At 55.2% G+C, this 14,166-nt stretch overlaps 1 protein-coding gene and 1 long non-coding RNA gene across 2 annotated transcripts in view; both read left to right on the top strand.

Moving 5' to 3' along the window:
• Window positions 1-472: 472 nt before the first annotated feature.
• SNRPE (small nuclear ribonucleoprotein polypeptide E) lies at window positions 473-4,059 on the top strand. Its single transcript, XM_083878377.1, has 5 exons — window positions 473-633; window positions 898-924; window positions 1,563-1,625; window positions 2,786-2,864; window positions 3,866-4,059. The coding sequence occupies exons 1-5, from the start codon at window positions 580-582 to the stop codon at window positions 3,919-3,921; spliced, it is 279 nt and encodes a 92-aa protein (XP_083734503.1). The 5' UTR covers window positions 473-579; the 3' UTR covers window positions 3,922-4,059.
• A 9,145-nt stretch (window positions 4,060-13,204) lies between these two features.
• The window catches only part of LOC310919239, a 190,737-nt gene continuing 189,775 nt past the window's right edge, over window positions 13,205-14,166 (top strand). Inside the window, exon 1 of the long non-coding RNA XR_014591801.1 lies at window positions 13,205-13,662. This is a non-coding gene — a long non-coding RNA (uncharacterized lncRNA). The remainder of the gene's footprint in view (window positions 13,663-14,166) is intronic.

Consider the following 14,166-nt stretch of genomic DNA (forward strand, 5'->3'; position numbering starts at 1 on the left):
TAGCTCTGAGGCAGAGGAACATTTTAATATATTTTTTCTATGAATTATGGTTATTGAAACGAAATAAAGTAATAGGGAAAAAAACCCAACAGTAAGAGCAAAAACCAACCCTAAAAATAATGATAAAAAACCCATTAAGGAAAAAATTCACACCGCCGCTATCCCACAGTGCCCCGCGCGGTGCCGCTCCTTTCCCGCCGCTATCCCACAATGCTCCGCGCGCTCCTCTTTCCCCCTCACACCGCCGCTATCCCACAATGCCCCGCGCTCCTCTCTCCCCTCACACCGCCGCTATCCCACAGTGCCCCGCGCTCCTCATTCCCCTCACACCGCCGCTATCCCACAGTGCCCCGCGCTCCTCATTCCCCTCACACCGCCGCTATCCCACAGTGCCCCGCGTTCCTCTCTCCCCTCACACCGCCGCTATCCCACAGTGCCCCGCGCTCCTCATTCCCTCACACCGCCGCTATCCCACAGTGCCCCGCGTTCCTCTCTCCCCTCACACCGCCGCTATCCCACAGTGCCCCGCGCTCCTCTCTCCCCTCACACCGCCGCTATCCCACAGTGCCCCGCGCAGCCATGGCGTACCGCGGGCAGGGCCAGAAGGTGCAGAAGGTGATGGTGCAGCCCATCGTATCCTGCCGCGGGGCTCTCGGGGCGCCGGGGGAGCGCGGGGCTGGCGGGTTTCATTATCGGGGTAGCGGCTCCATCCGGGGGGATCGCGGCCTTCAGTCCTGAGGGCTGCGGGTTCCCCCGCGGGGCGTTTCGGGCTCCCCCTCAGGAGTCGCGGGTTTTACCCCTCAGGGGTTTCGGGGGTCGCGGGTTTCGGCTCCTGAGGGCGGCGGGTCCCGTCCCCGGGCGCTCCCGGCTGTGCTTTGTCCTTAACTCTCGATGCAGAACCTCATCTTCCGCTACCTGCAGAACGTGAGTACCGGGAACCGGGACCTCGAATCCCCTCCAGTGCCCCCATTCCTGGGGCAGGGACACCTTCCCCTGTCCCGGGCTGCTCCAGCCTGGCCTGGGACCCTCCCAGGGATCCAGGGACAGCCCCGGATTCTCTGGATTCCCCATCCCCAGGGAAGGATTTATTCCCAATATCCCATCCAAACCAGCCCATGGAATCCTGGAATGCTTTGGCTTGGAAGGGATCGTCCAATCCCATGGGCAGGGACACCTCCCACTATCCCAGAGTGCCATTTTATCCATATTTTTTTATCCATTTTATCCATTTTTTTATCCATTTCATCAAATTTTTATCCATTTTACCCACTGTCCAGCCTGCCCTGGGACACTCCCAGGGGTGGAGCAGCCGCAGCTCCTCTGGGAATTCCATCGCAGCCCCTCCCAGGGAAGAACCCCCTCCCTAAACCCAATTTAAATCCAGTTTATTTCCATTTCAAACCCTTTGGAGGTGCGGGCAGTGCCTGCTGCTCCTCCCTCGGGCAATCCCGGGGGATTTTCCCGTGGATATTTGGGATTCCCAGGGAAGCTCAGGCCCCCCGCGGTGCCCGGGCTGATCTCAGCCCTGGTTTTTTCTCTCTCTCCCGGTGTGTGTTTTGCAGAGATCCCGGATCCAGGTGTGGCTCTATGAGCAGGTGAACATGAGGATAGAAGGCTGCATCATCGTGAGTGTGCTGAGCCTGTCCCCCTGCCCCGGGCCCCCTCTGCTCCTTCCTGTCCCTGAACGCATTCCTTTTCCCATTTCCATTCCCTTTTTCCCATTTTACCCATTTCCAGTCCTTTTTTTTTTCCATTTTTCCTATTCCTAAACCCATTTCCATTCCTTTTTTCCCATTCCCTCCCATTTCTTTTTTCCCTGTATTTCCCATTTTCCCCCGTTTTTTTCCATTCCCATTCTTTTTTTTTTCCATTTTTCCCATTCCTAAACCCATTTCCATTCCCATTTCTTTTTTCCCATTTTTTCCATTCCCATTCCCTTTTTACTCATTTCCCCATTTTTTCCATTCCCATTCTTTTTTTCCCTTTTTTCTTATTCCTAAACCCATTTCCATTCCCATTTCTTTTTTCCCATTCCCATTTTTCCCATTCCCATTTTTTTCCCATTTTCCCATTCCTAAACTCATTCCCATTCTTTTTACCCCACTTTTCCTCTTCCTAAACCCATTTCCATTCCCATCCCTTTTCCCCATTAATTTCCCATTTTTCCATTCCCATTCCTTTTTTTCCAATTTTCCCATTTTCCCATTCCTAAACCCATTCCCATTCTTTTTTCCTGTTTTTCTCATTCCTAAACTCATTTCCATTCTTTTTTCCCCATTTTTGCTCTTCCTAAACCCATTTCCATTCATTTTTTCAATTTTTTGCATTCTCATTCCTTTTTTCCCATTTTTCCATTGTAATTCTTTTCTATTTTTCCCATTTCTAAACCCATTTCCATTCCTTTTTCCCCATTTTCCTATTCCTAAACCATTCCCATTCTTTTTTTCCTGTTTTTCCATTCCTAAACTCATTTCCATTCCCATTTCCATTCCTTTTTTTCCATTTTTCCCACTCTCATTCCTTTTTTTCCCATTCCTTTGTCCCATTTTCCCATTTTTTCCATTCCCATTCCTTTTTTCCATTTTTCCCATCCCTAAACCCATTTCCATTCATTTTTCCCATTTTCCCCATTCCTATTTTCCCATTTTTCCCATCCCTAAACCCATTATTTCCTTCTTTTCCATGAAAAAACCCGTGTGAGGGGTGGGAATGTCCCTGTTTCTCTCAGGAATTTGGGGTTTTGGGGGTTTTGAGCCCCTGCCTGAGGCTGGTGCTGCCCCTGCAGGGCTTTGACGAGTACATGAACCTGGTGCTGGACGATGCTGAGGAGATTCACTCCAAAACCAAGTCCAGGAAGCAGCTGGGTACGTCAGGGGGGGAATTTGGGGAGTGGGGCAGGAAATTGGGGGCTGGGACCCGAAATCCAGGGGTGGGAGCCTGAACTGCAGGTGGAGGATGTGAAATCCAGGTGCTAAAACATGAAATTTGGGTATTAAAACCTGAAAATTGGGTGTCAAAACCTGAAATTTGGGTGTCAAAACCTGAAAATTGGGTGTTAAAACCTGAAATTCGGGTGCTAAAATCTGGAATTGGGGTGTTAAAACCTGAAATTGGGGTGCTAAAACCTGAAAATTGGGTGTTAAAACCTGAAATTCGGGTGCTAAAACCTGAAATTGGGATGTTAAAACCTGAAATCAGGGTGCTAAAACCTGAAATTGGGATGTTAAAACCTGAAATCGGGGTGCTAAAACATGAAATTTGGGTGTTAAAACCTGAAATTTGGGTGTTAAAACCTGAAACTTGGGTGTTAAAACCTGAAATCAAGGTGTGGAACCAGAAATCCGGATGTGAGATCCTGGATCTGGTGTGGGATGTGAAATTTGGGGATGGGACCTGAAATCCAGGTGTGGGAGCCTGAAAATTCCAGTTTGGGAGCCCAAAACCTGGGAATGGGACTTGAAATGCAGCTGTGGGATCTGAAATCCAGCTGTGACATCCCAAAACCTGGATGTGGGACGTGAAACCCCAGGTTTGGGATCTAAAATCCAGGTGCTGGAGCCTAAAAATCCCAACGTAACCTGAAATCCCAGTGTGGGACAGGAAAACCACACAGGGGGGAGCCCAGAAATCCTGGGGTTGGGACCTGAACTGCAGCTGTGGGGCTGAAATCCAGATGTGGGAGCTCAAATCCAGGGGTTGGGAGCTGAAATGGGGGTTTGGGATGCCAAAAGCTGGGATTGGGATTTAAATCCAGGGGTTGGGAGCTGAAATGGGGGTTTGGGGTTGGGATCCAGCTGTGGGCAGGGGGGTTTGGGGTCCCCCATCCCAAACCATCCCCACATTCCCCGATCCCGTTGGGTTCCAGGTCGGATCATGCTGAAGGGGGACAACATCACCCTCCTGCAGAGCGTCTCCAGTTAGGAAATCTGGGACTGGGAGCTCTGGAAAACAAACCGGGATTGGGATGTGCCAGAGGTGGAGCTCCCCACGGGCCTTTGGGGATTCTGTTTTGTAGTTTTGGGGCTTTTCTCGGGGGAATAAAAAATGTTTTTCAGAAAAGACGGGAGTGGGGGTTCGGTCTGGGGTGGGGAGAGGATTTTCCTGGGGTTTTTTTTTTTCCCTGTGGGGTTGGATCCTGGGGGTTCTGCTTTTCCCAAATCAAGGTCTTTATCCCAAAAACAATCTCATTGTGCCTAAATCCATCTCTGCTTCTTAAAACCCATCCCTTCTTCCCAAAAAGAATCCTTTATTTCCCAAAACAAATCTCTTTTTCCCCAAAAAGTCCCTTTTTTCCAAATCCCATCTTCCCCAAAATAATCCTTTTTTCCCCCCAAAACCAACCCCTTCTTCCTCCAAAATCCCTTTTTCCCCAATCCAGTCCCTTCTTCCCCCCAAAAAATCCCTTCTTCCCAAAAAGAATCCTTTTTTTTTCCCCAAAAACGAATTCCCTCTTCCCAAAACAAATCCCCTTTCCCCAAAAAAATCCTTTTCCCAAACCAATCCCTTTCCCCAAAAAACTCACCCCTTTATCCCAAAAATCATCAATTATTTCCCCCTAAACCAGTCAATTTATCCCGAAATCAAATCCCTTTTTCCCAAACCAATCTCCTTTTTCTCAATAAATCCTTTCCCAGTCCTCACCTGGGGGAGGCTCCCGGGATTTTTGGAATTCTGCAGGAATTCTCTGGGAATTCTCTGGGAATTCAGCCCAAATTCCTTCCAGAACGGGAAAAAAAAAAAAAAACCACCTTCCCGAAGGCTCCGGACAGAAGGGGGAGCTGCGGGCTCTGGTTTTCCCAGCCCCTTTTTCCTTGGATTTTCTGCGGCCTCGGAGCCTCTCGTGGTCTCCGGAGGGTGAAAATTCCCTCAGTTCCCGGGCAGGGCTGGATGAGGGTGAAGCTGCTTTGGGGAGGAATTCAAAACCCCAAATCCTGGATCAGCTCGCTGGGATGTGGCACAAATCCCATCCCAGGGATGGAAATTCCCATTCTTTCCCTTTTCCCAGAGGGAGTTTTTCTCCTTTCCCAGGTCCCACAAACCCCAAATCCAGCTGGGGGCGCTTTTAGGTTTTCCCAGTGTTTGATTTTTGGGAAAAAAAGCTCCTTTTCCCTAAAAAAAAATGGAATATTTGAGCCCCATCCCTGCCCTGGAAGGAGAAACTCCTGGAGTGTCAGGCAGATCAACAGCTCCATGCTGGAATCCTGTGGGATCTTCCCATGGATATTTGGGATTCCCAGGGAACCTCAAACCCCCCCGGGAGGGCTGAGGACAGGGCAGAGACCCCTCAGCCCCGAGCCCGGGTCAGCAGGATCCGTTCTGTGATCCCTGATCAGCTCTGAGCCCTTATCAGTCAGCTCCGAGCCCTTATCAGCTGGGATCCCTGATCAACAGTGGTCCCTTATCAGCTGGGATCTGTTATCAGCTCTGAGCCCTGATCAGCTCTGATCCCTTATCAACCATGGTCCCTTATGGGATCCCTGAGCACCTCTGATCCCTTATGTGATCCCTTATCAGCTGTGATCCCTTATGGGGTCCCTTATCAGCTCTGATCCCTTATGGGATCCCTTATCAGCTCTGATCCTTTATGTGATCCCTTATCAGCTCTGATCCCTTATGGGGTCCCTTATCAGCTCTGATCCCTTATGGGGTCCCTTATCAGCTCTGATCCTTTATGTGATCCCTTATCAGCTCTGATCCCTTATGGGATCCCTTATCAGCTCTGATCCCTTATCAGCCCTGATCCCTGACCAGCCCTGCTCCCTTATCAGCAGAGCTGATCTGATAAGGAGGAAGTGCGATCAGATCGAGGCAGAGGTGGGAGCGCGGTGGGGGACAGGAAAGGGGGAGTGACAGTGAGTGTGACAATGGCAGTGTGGCAGTGTGGGTGTGTCACCCGCAGGTGTGGAAATCACATCCTGGGCGGGTGAAGAACCTCAGACGGGTTTGTGTCGCCTCCCCGTGTCCCCAGCCACTGCCACCCGCCCGTGTCCCCAGCCACTGCCACCTCCCCTGTTTGTGTCACCCCTGCCTGCGCCCAGCCACTGTCACCTCCCGGGTTTGTGCCACCCCTGCCTGTCCCCAGCCACTGCCACCCGCCCGTGTCCCCAACCGCTGCCACCTCCCCTGTTTGTGCCGCCCCTGCCTGTGCCCAGCCACCGTCACCTCTCTGGGTCTCCAGCCACTGCCACCTCCCCGGGTTTGTGTCACCTCCCCTGTCCCCTGCATTGTCACCTCCCCGCGCTGGGGCTGCAGGGGATGCAGACCCGGGACCCCCCGGGCAGCCAATGCCAAGGGGCGGTGCCCAGGGGTGGCACCTGTGTCCCCACAGGGCTCGGGGATGGGGACACCGCCCCTGTCCCTGTGGGACCCCCGGGAATGGGGACACTGTCCCTGTCCCTGTGGGACCCCCGGGAATGGGGACACTGTCCCTGTCCCTGTAGAACCCCCGGGAATGGGGACACTGTCCCTGTCCCTGTGGGACCCCCGGGAATGGGGACACTGTCCCTGTCCCTGTGGGACCCCCGGGGATGGGGACACCGCCCCTGTCCCTGTGGGACCCCCGGGAATGGGGACACCGCCCCTGTCCCTGTGGGACCCCCGGGAATGGGGACACTGTCCCTGTCCCTGTAGAACCCCCGGGAATGGGGACACTGTCCCTGTCCCTGTGGGACCCCCGGGAATGGGGACACTGTCCCTGTCCCTGTGGGACCCCCGGGGATGGGGACACTGTCCCTGTCCCTGTGGGACCCCCGGGAATGGGGACACTGTCCCTGTCCCTGTGGGACCCCCGGGAATGGGGACACTGTCCTGTCCCTGTGGGACCCCCGGGAATGGGGACACTGTCCTGTCCCTGTGGGACCCCCGGGAATGGGGACACTGTCCTGTCCCTGTGGGACCCCCGGGAATGGGGACACTGTCCTGTCCCTGTGGGACCCCCGGGAATGGGGACACTGTCCTGTCCCTGTGGGACCCCCGGGAATGGGGACACTGTCCTGTCCCTGTGGGACCCCCGGGATCAGCTCGGAGGCAGCAGATCCCAAACCCATCCCTTATCCCGCCCCAAACCGCTCCTAGCAATCCCCGCCTCTCACACAAAAACCCCTTTTCCCCACAAATCCCTCTCGGGGGCGCTGCAGAGGCAAAGCCCGGCCTGCTCTCCCGGCTGGAACCCGTGGGAATTCCCGGGATTTTCCCATCCCCAGCCCGGCCTGGGCTGTTTCACCTTTGAAAAAAAAAATCTAAACGCAGATTTATTGGGTTGTTTTTGTTTTGTTTTGTTTTGTTTTGTTTGCTTTTAAGCTGAGCTTGGGCTGGGCCTCCCCAGGCCGGGCTTGTCCCCCAGGCTGGGTTTGTCCCCCTCCCATTAGGGACAGGCTGGGGGGCGGTGACAGCCGGGGACCCCCGGGGACAGGCGGGCAGGGGGGACAAAGCTGGGGAGCGGCTGAGCCCGGGCTTGGGGGGATCTCAGCCCCGGGGGGGCTCGGGGGGAGCTCGGGGGGCTCTTCCAGCCGGGCCGGGATCTCTCCAAGGGTCATCCCGGGGGTGGTCGAAGCCCTGGGGAGGGAATTTCCCGCAGGGGAAAATCCCCTTTTCCCGCAGCGCCAGCCCGGAGCCGTCCCCAGGCTCGTCCCGAGCTCCCGGCTGGAGTTTCCTGCTGTTCCCGGCTCTGGGGGCAGCGCGAGTGTCCCTGGGCTCTTCCCTGCTCCATCCATCCCTCGGGCTGCGGAGGGGCTGCAATTCTGCTCCTGGAATTCTGTTCTTCCCCATCTCTTCCCCGCTCCTTTCCCGCTCCTGGAATTCTGCTCTTCCCTCTCCCCCAGCCTTTTCCCGGCTCCACAATTTAATTTTCCCGAGGCCGCAGCCGCGGGAATTGACCCGGGATGCGGCACCGGGAGCGCCCCGGGCCGGGCCGTCCCTGCCCGAGCCATTTTTGTGCTTCCAGGAGGATTTTCCTGCGCCCTGCAGGAGCCAAGTCCCGAGATTTTGGCTCTGGGGGATGTCAGGGCTGGGAGGAGGCCGGAAAATCGGGATTTTGCCAGGTGGATGCTCCTGGAAACAGAGCCGGGTCCGTGTCCCAGCAGAATCCCGGCTGGTTTGGGAATCCGCAGGGATGGAGGGATGGAGGATGGATTTCCTCCTCTCTCAGCCCATCCCTGCGCGGTCTGGGGGTCTCTGGGCTCTCCCGGGCCCTGCTGAACCTTCTCAGGACGGGAGAAAAGCCAAAAAAAAACCCCAAAAATAAAGGCGGGCGGGGGGCGGGCGGGGAAGGCAAACATTCCTGCCTCGTTGTTCTCCAGCGTCCCACACACGGAGCCGGCCCTGGGGGGAGAGCTCCGGGATCTGCAGGGAAAGCAAACAATGGGATCCCCGGGGACAACAATGGCCCATTGTCCTTTTGAAGCCCGAACAATGAGACAATGGCCCCGGGTCCGCTCCCTCCATTCCCGGGCCCGCCCCCCCCGCCGGCCGAGGAGCCACCGCCGCTCGCTGTCCCCCGGTCCCTCGCTGTCCCCCGGTCCCTGGCTGTCCCCTGCTCCCTGGCTGTCCCCTGCTCCCTGGCTGTCCCCTGCTCCCTCGCTGTCCCCTGCTCCCTGGCTGTCCCCTGCTCCCTGGCTGTCCCCCGGTCCCGTCCGGCCCTCGCTCCGGGTGAGTCTGGGGAGCCTCTCCCGCTCCGGTGGGGCGAGGAGCAGGAGGAGGAGGAGGAGGAGGAGGTTTCTTTTCCAGCCCTCGGGGTGTCGGCGGCGGGGAGGGGATGGAAAAGCCCCGTGGGGTGACCGGGCCGTGTCACGGGGAGAACAGCGGCGCTTTGTTGTCTCCGCGGGTGGCCCTGGAGGATTCCTGGGGAATCCGAATCCTCTAAATCCTCCCAATCCTCCCAATCCTCCCCGTGGCGTGGGGAACGAGCACCCGGCAGGGCCGGGGAGGGGGCAGGGGGTGTCCCCACCCCACGGGAGCCTCTGCCCGGGTGTCCCCAGGATGTCCCCAGGGTGTCCCCAGGTCACCTCCGGCCACCCCCGCTGTCCCCAGGAGCCCGAGGGGTGAATCCCCTCCCTGCGGGCCCGGCCGGGGGCGGGTGGTGCCCACCCCGGTGTCACCCCAGGGTCCCCGGGGGGTCCCAGCCGCGGGGGAGCGCAGGGAATGCTCCCCACAGGCTCCCCAAATCCAGCCATGGGGGAGCCTTGGGGCTCTGGGGACTCGGGATCGGCAATTCCAGGGAGGGATCCGCTCAGCCCTGGTGGCCCCGGGCCCGGTCACCTCTGGGGGCCACCCCCGTGTCCCTGTCCCTGTCCCTGTCCCTGTCCCTGTCAGCATCCTCGGCCACCTCTGGGCCCACCTGCGCTTTCATCTGTCCTTTTGGGGTCTCACTTGTCCTTTTGGGGTCTCATTTACTCTTTTTTGAGGCCTCATCTCTCCTTTGGGGGTCTCGTTTCTCCTTTTGGGGTCTCACTTGTCCTTTTGGGGTCTCATTTACTCTTTTTTGAGGCCTCATCTCTCCTTTGGGGGTCTCATTTGTCCTTTTGGGGTCTCATTTGTCCTTTTGGGGTCTCATTACTCCTTTTGGGGTCTCATTACTCCTTTGGGGGGCTCATCTCTCCTTTTGGGGTCTCATTTCTCTTTTTGGGGTCTCATTTACTCTTTTTTGAGGCCTCATCTCTCCTTTGGGGGTCTCATCTCTCCTTTGGGGGTCTCATTTGTCCTTTTGGGGTCTCATTTCTCCTTTGGGGGTCTCATTTGTCCCTTGGGGGTCTCATCTCTCCTTTGGGGGTCTCATTTGTCCCTTGGGGGTCTCATCTCTCCTTTGGGGGTCTCATTTCTCCTTTTGGGGTCTCATTTCTCCTTTTCCCGGTGCTCTTTTGTCGCTGGGATGGGGGACACGGTGACCTCGCTGTCCCCAAAGGCCACCAAGACCCCCCAAAACCCCTCACCCCCTCCCAAACCCCTCTCCCGCCGCTACCTATGGGCAAACAAACGCACCTGAATGGGGCATGAATGGAGTGAGAAAAGAGCCCCGGAGCACTTTGTGCCCGCAGCGAGCCGGGAACAATCGCTAAATACAAATCAGCGAGAGAAAAGGCAGAGAGAGAGAGAGAGAGAGACAAAAGCAAAGAACGGCGCCACAAAGGAGAGGAATGAAATGGTAAAGTAAAGTCAAACAAAAAGGAGCCGGGCTGAGACAAAAGGAGGGAACAATATCCCCGAGGCAATGGGCTCGCGAACAATGGGGACAGTGACAGCGGCACAAAGACACTCTGTTTGCGAGTAGACGTTATCTCACACAGCCACTGGCAGGCCTGGCCCTGGCGCTTCTATTTTCAGGGATGCTTTTGTGCTGCGCTGAACAATATTCCTTGCATGGCTGCGGAGACAGAGATCGGGGGGATTTTTTTGGGGTGGTTTTTTTTTTTAGTATCAAAACCTGGTTCAGCCTTTTGGAGGCCGGGGCAGGGCGAGCTGAGGGTGATCTGGGTGACAATGCCACGGGAGGTGGTTGGTGGCATCAAGGAGGTGCCACCAAGCCCAGCGGGGGGATTTAGGATGGGCAATCCGGGTTTTATCGGCTCGGAGTTTGCATTTGAACAGCGGCACCGGCGGCCTGAGCCCGGGCAGACCCGCGGGATGGGTTTGGGGGGTTTTTTTACGGTTCTTTTTGTTGTTTTTTTTTAAGCTCTGGAGGTGCAGGCTGGGCGGGCACCGGGGACTGGTGGAGGTGACACAGGCTGGGGGGACAATGTGCGGGGCACGGCTCTCAGGAGGGGGAGGATGTCCCTGGGGTGTCCCCAGGATGTCCTGGATGTCCTCGGGGTGTCCTGGATGTCCTCGGGGTGTCCCCGGGGGTGTCCCGGCTGATCCCAGCTCGGGTTTTGCCCCCCCCCGAGCCACGGGAAGGGCGGACGGGGCAGGGATTTTCCCTTTGGGATTGAGGCTGCTCTGTGCCCCCAATTCCCGCACCCAAGGGTGCCCTGGACCCGCCGGGTGATGGAACAGGGAAAAATCACCGCCCTGGAGGCGGCTGAACCCTCTCCATCCTCCCCTGGCACCGCCTGTGCCCTGGCCTGGCGCTGCCCTGAGTTCTGTCCCCCAAAATGACATTTAACACCCCCAAAGTGACGATTTTGGGGTATTTTTAGGACAAATGAACTCATTCCTTACTCCCAGCAACATTTTACCCCCTGTGTCTTCTCCCTGTCAGAAATTTTCTGGGCTCTGCCTCCCAAAGTGACATTTAACACCCCTAAAGTGATGAATTTTGGGGTTTTTTTTGGGGAGATAAGAACGCACTCCTTGCTCCCAGCACCTTTTACCCCCTGGGAGCTGCTGCGCCTTCTCCTCCCTGCGGGGAATTCCCGAGAATTCCTCACCCTGGGGATGGGGCTGTTCTCCCTCGGGGAGCTCCAGCTGTGCCCTCGCTCATTTTTGGGATCACCGAGGTGTCACCCAGCTGTTTCCTCTCCCAAAAAAATCCCCTTCTGGACCCTTCCCACCCATCCCAGGAACGCCGTGCCAGAATTTTGGGGGTGTTTTAACAGCGCCCAGACCCCCCAAATCACCCACCCCAAACCCACCCCCTCCTCCCTCCAAAAAAACCCCAAAAGAAACCTCTAGGACGTCACTGGGTTACAAAAAACCAAATAATTTGGGGTTCTGGAGGGGCCTATCGGGGCCCATCTCCTGCAGCGCTCGGTTGGAGCAGCTGGGGCTGAAAAAAAAAAAAAATAATAAAAAAAAAAGCGGCGCTCTCTGATATCGATCACCTTATCTCGGGGGCACATCCTGTTGCTATTTTTTTTGGCTGTTTCCTCCCCTCGAGTTCAGCGCCAGCTGCTCGAAACTTGCGGGATCGGGGGTTTGGGGCGCCCCAAAAATAAATAATAATTTAAAAAAAAAAGGATCCTGGGCTCGTTTTAGGGGTTGATGCGACATCCCCCTGTGCCCGCCCCGGCTGCGGGCGGAGGTTGGTGGGGGTTGGCAAAGGGAGGGTTTGGGGCGCTGAAATCGAAGCGATGGGAGCCGTTCTCGGGGGGATAAACGGCTCTGAATGCCGGTATCTGATTTCTGCGGTGGGCCCCCATAGGGGGGACGGTTGTTCTCTGATGTCACACTCCTGTCCCCTCTCTGTGTCACCGCCCCGAGCGGCAGCGGCCGCCTGAACCCTCCCTGAGCCCCCAATTCCCGCACCCAAGGGTGCCCTGGATCCTCTGGGTGATGGAAACAGGGAAAATCGTCACCCTGGAGGTGGTGAACCCTCTCCATCCTCCCCTGGCACCGCCTGTGCCCTGGGCTGGCGCTGCCCTGGGTTCTGTCCCCCAAAATGACATTTAACACCCCTAAAGTGAAAATTTAGGGGGATTTTTAGGACAAATGAACTCATTCCTTATTCCCAGCAACATTTTACCCTCTGTGTCTTCTCCCTGTCGGAAATTCTCTGGGTTCTGTCCCCCAAAATGGCATTTAACACACCTAAAGTGATGAATTTTGGGGGGATTTTTAGGACAAATGAACTCATTCCTTGCTCCCAGCAACATTTTACCCCCCGTGTCTTCTCCCTGTCAGAAATTTTCTGGGCTCTGCCTCCCAAAGTGACATTTAACATCCCTAAAGTGATGATTTTGGAGGATTTTTAGGATAAATGAACTCATTCCTTACTCCCAGCAACCTTTTACCCCCCGTGTCTTCTCCCTGTCGGAAATTTTCTGGGTTCTGCCTCCCAAAATGGCATTTAACACACCTAAAGTGATGAATTTTGGGGGTTTTTTTGGGAGATAAGAATCCCCCCTTCTCCCAGCAACCTTTTACCCCCTGTGTCTTCTCCCCATCGGAAATTTTCTGGGTTCTGTCCCCCAAAATGACATTTAACATCTCTAAAGTGACGATTTTGGGGTATTTTTTAGGACAAATGAACTCATTCCTTGCTCCCAGCAACCTTTTACCCCCTGTGTCTTCTCCTCCCAGGAATTTTCTGTCTCTCCTCCTCGGGAATTTTCTCCCAAATCTCCCCAAAATCCCAAATCTCGGCTGTTCCCGCTGGATTTTTTTTTTTTTTTTCTCTTTTTTTTCTTTTGGAGTCGGGAGCTCTTGGCTGCAATTAGCTGGTATTTAAACCCTCGCTAACCCTTCACACCCTAATGACAGCCCTTAATGATGCTCCGCACATCCCGCAGCTAAAGATTACACTCGTTAATTAATTAAACCCCGAGCCCCCCCCCCCCCTTCAGCCGGGAGAAGAAATCGCTGAGAGTCTCTTAAGAAAAAAAAAAAAAAAAAAAAAAAAAAAAAAAAAAAAATTAAAAAAGGGGACATAAAAGCAGGGAAATGCAGGCACCAAAACAAGACAAATGGGGGTTTGGAGACAAATCCGGGCCCCGTCTGTGTGACCCGAGGAGTGGACGAGGCAGGAGAAAGGAGAAAAATGCCGAGGCCAGGACAGGAAAAAAAAAAAAACCCAACAACAAAAAAGAGCCCAATAAAATTCCAAAAAAAAAAAAAAAAATTCCAAGAGCCGGCTTTAAAAAAAAAAAAAAAAAAAAAAAAAAAAACCAAAAAAAAAAAACCACCAAAAAAACCCAACAAAAAAACCAAAACAAACCAAAAAAAAAAAAAAAAAAAAAAAAAAAAAAAAAAAAAAAAAAAAGGAAAGAAAAGAAAAGCACCAAGATGAAGGGAGTGACAAAGCATCAAAGGGAAGAGAAACCAAAGGCGTCGGAACAAAGGAGGAGCTGGAACAAAGCCCCAAAGAGGGGGGAACAAAAGCACTAAATAGAAAACAAAGGCCGGGGGGACAAGAAAAGCCCCTCTGTGGGGGCCCTGGCTGGCACCGGGTCCCCTCTGGAGCCGGGCTGGCCCAGGGTGACAACCCCAGTGTCGCCTTTGAAGGGACAGCGCCGGGCTCGGGCCCCGGGGGAGGGACCGCGCCCCCCTGGGCCCGCTGGGTGGTCCGGCCGTGCCCTGTCCCTGTGTCCCTCCTGCTGTCCCCTGTCCCTTCTGCTGTCCCCTGTCCCTCCCGCTGTCCCCTCTGTCCCTGTGTCCCTCCTGCTGTCCCTGTGTCCCTCCTGCTGTCCCCTGTCCCTTCTGCTGTCCCCTGTCCCTCCTGCTGTCCCCTCTGTCCCTGTGTCCCTCCCGCTGTCCCCTCTGTCCCTGTGTCCCTCCCGCTGTCCCCTGTCCCTCCCG

The sequence above is a fragment of the Zosterops lateralis genome (genome assembly GCF_965231275.1).
Source record: "Zosterops lateralis genome assembly, chromosome: 26".
NCBI classification, from domain to species: domain Eukaryota; kingdom Metazoa; phylum Chordata; class Aves; order Passeriformes; family Zosteropidae; genus Zosterops; species Zosterops lateralis.

Coding starts and splice junctions, on each gene's coding strand:
- SNRPE (XM_083878377.1), top strand. CDS start 580: ATGGCGTACCGCGGGCAGGGCCAGAAGGTGCAGAAGGTGATGGTGCAG. Junction 1,626..2,785: donor GGATAGAAGGCTGCATCATC/GTGAGTGTGCTG, acceptor CTGCCCCTGCAG/GGCTTTGACGAGTACATGAA. Junction 2,865..3,865: donor CAAGTCCAGGAAGCAGCTGG/GTACGTCAGGGG, acceptor GTTGGGTTCCAG/GTCGGATCATGCTGAAGGGG.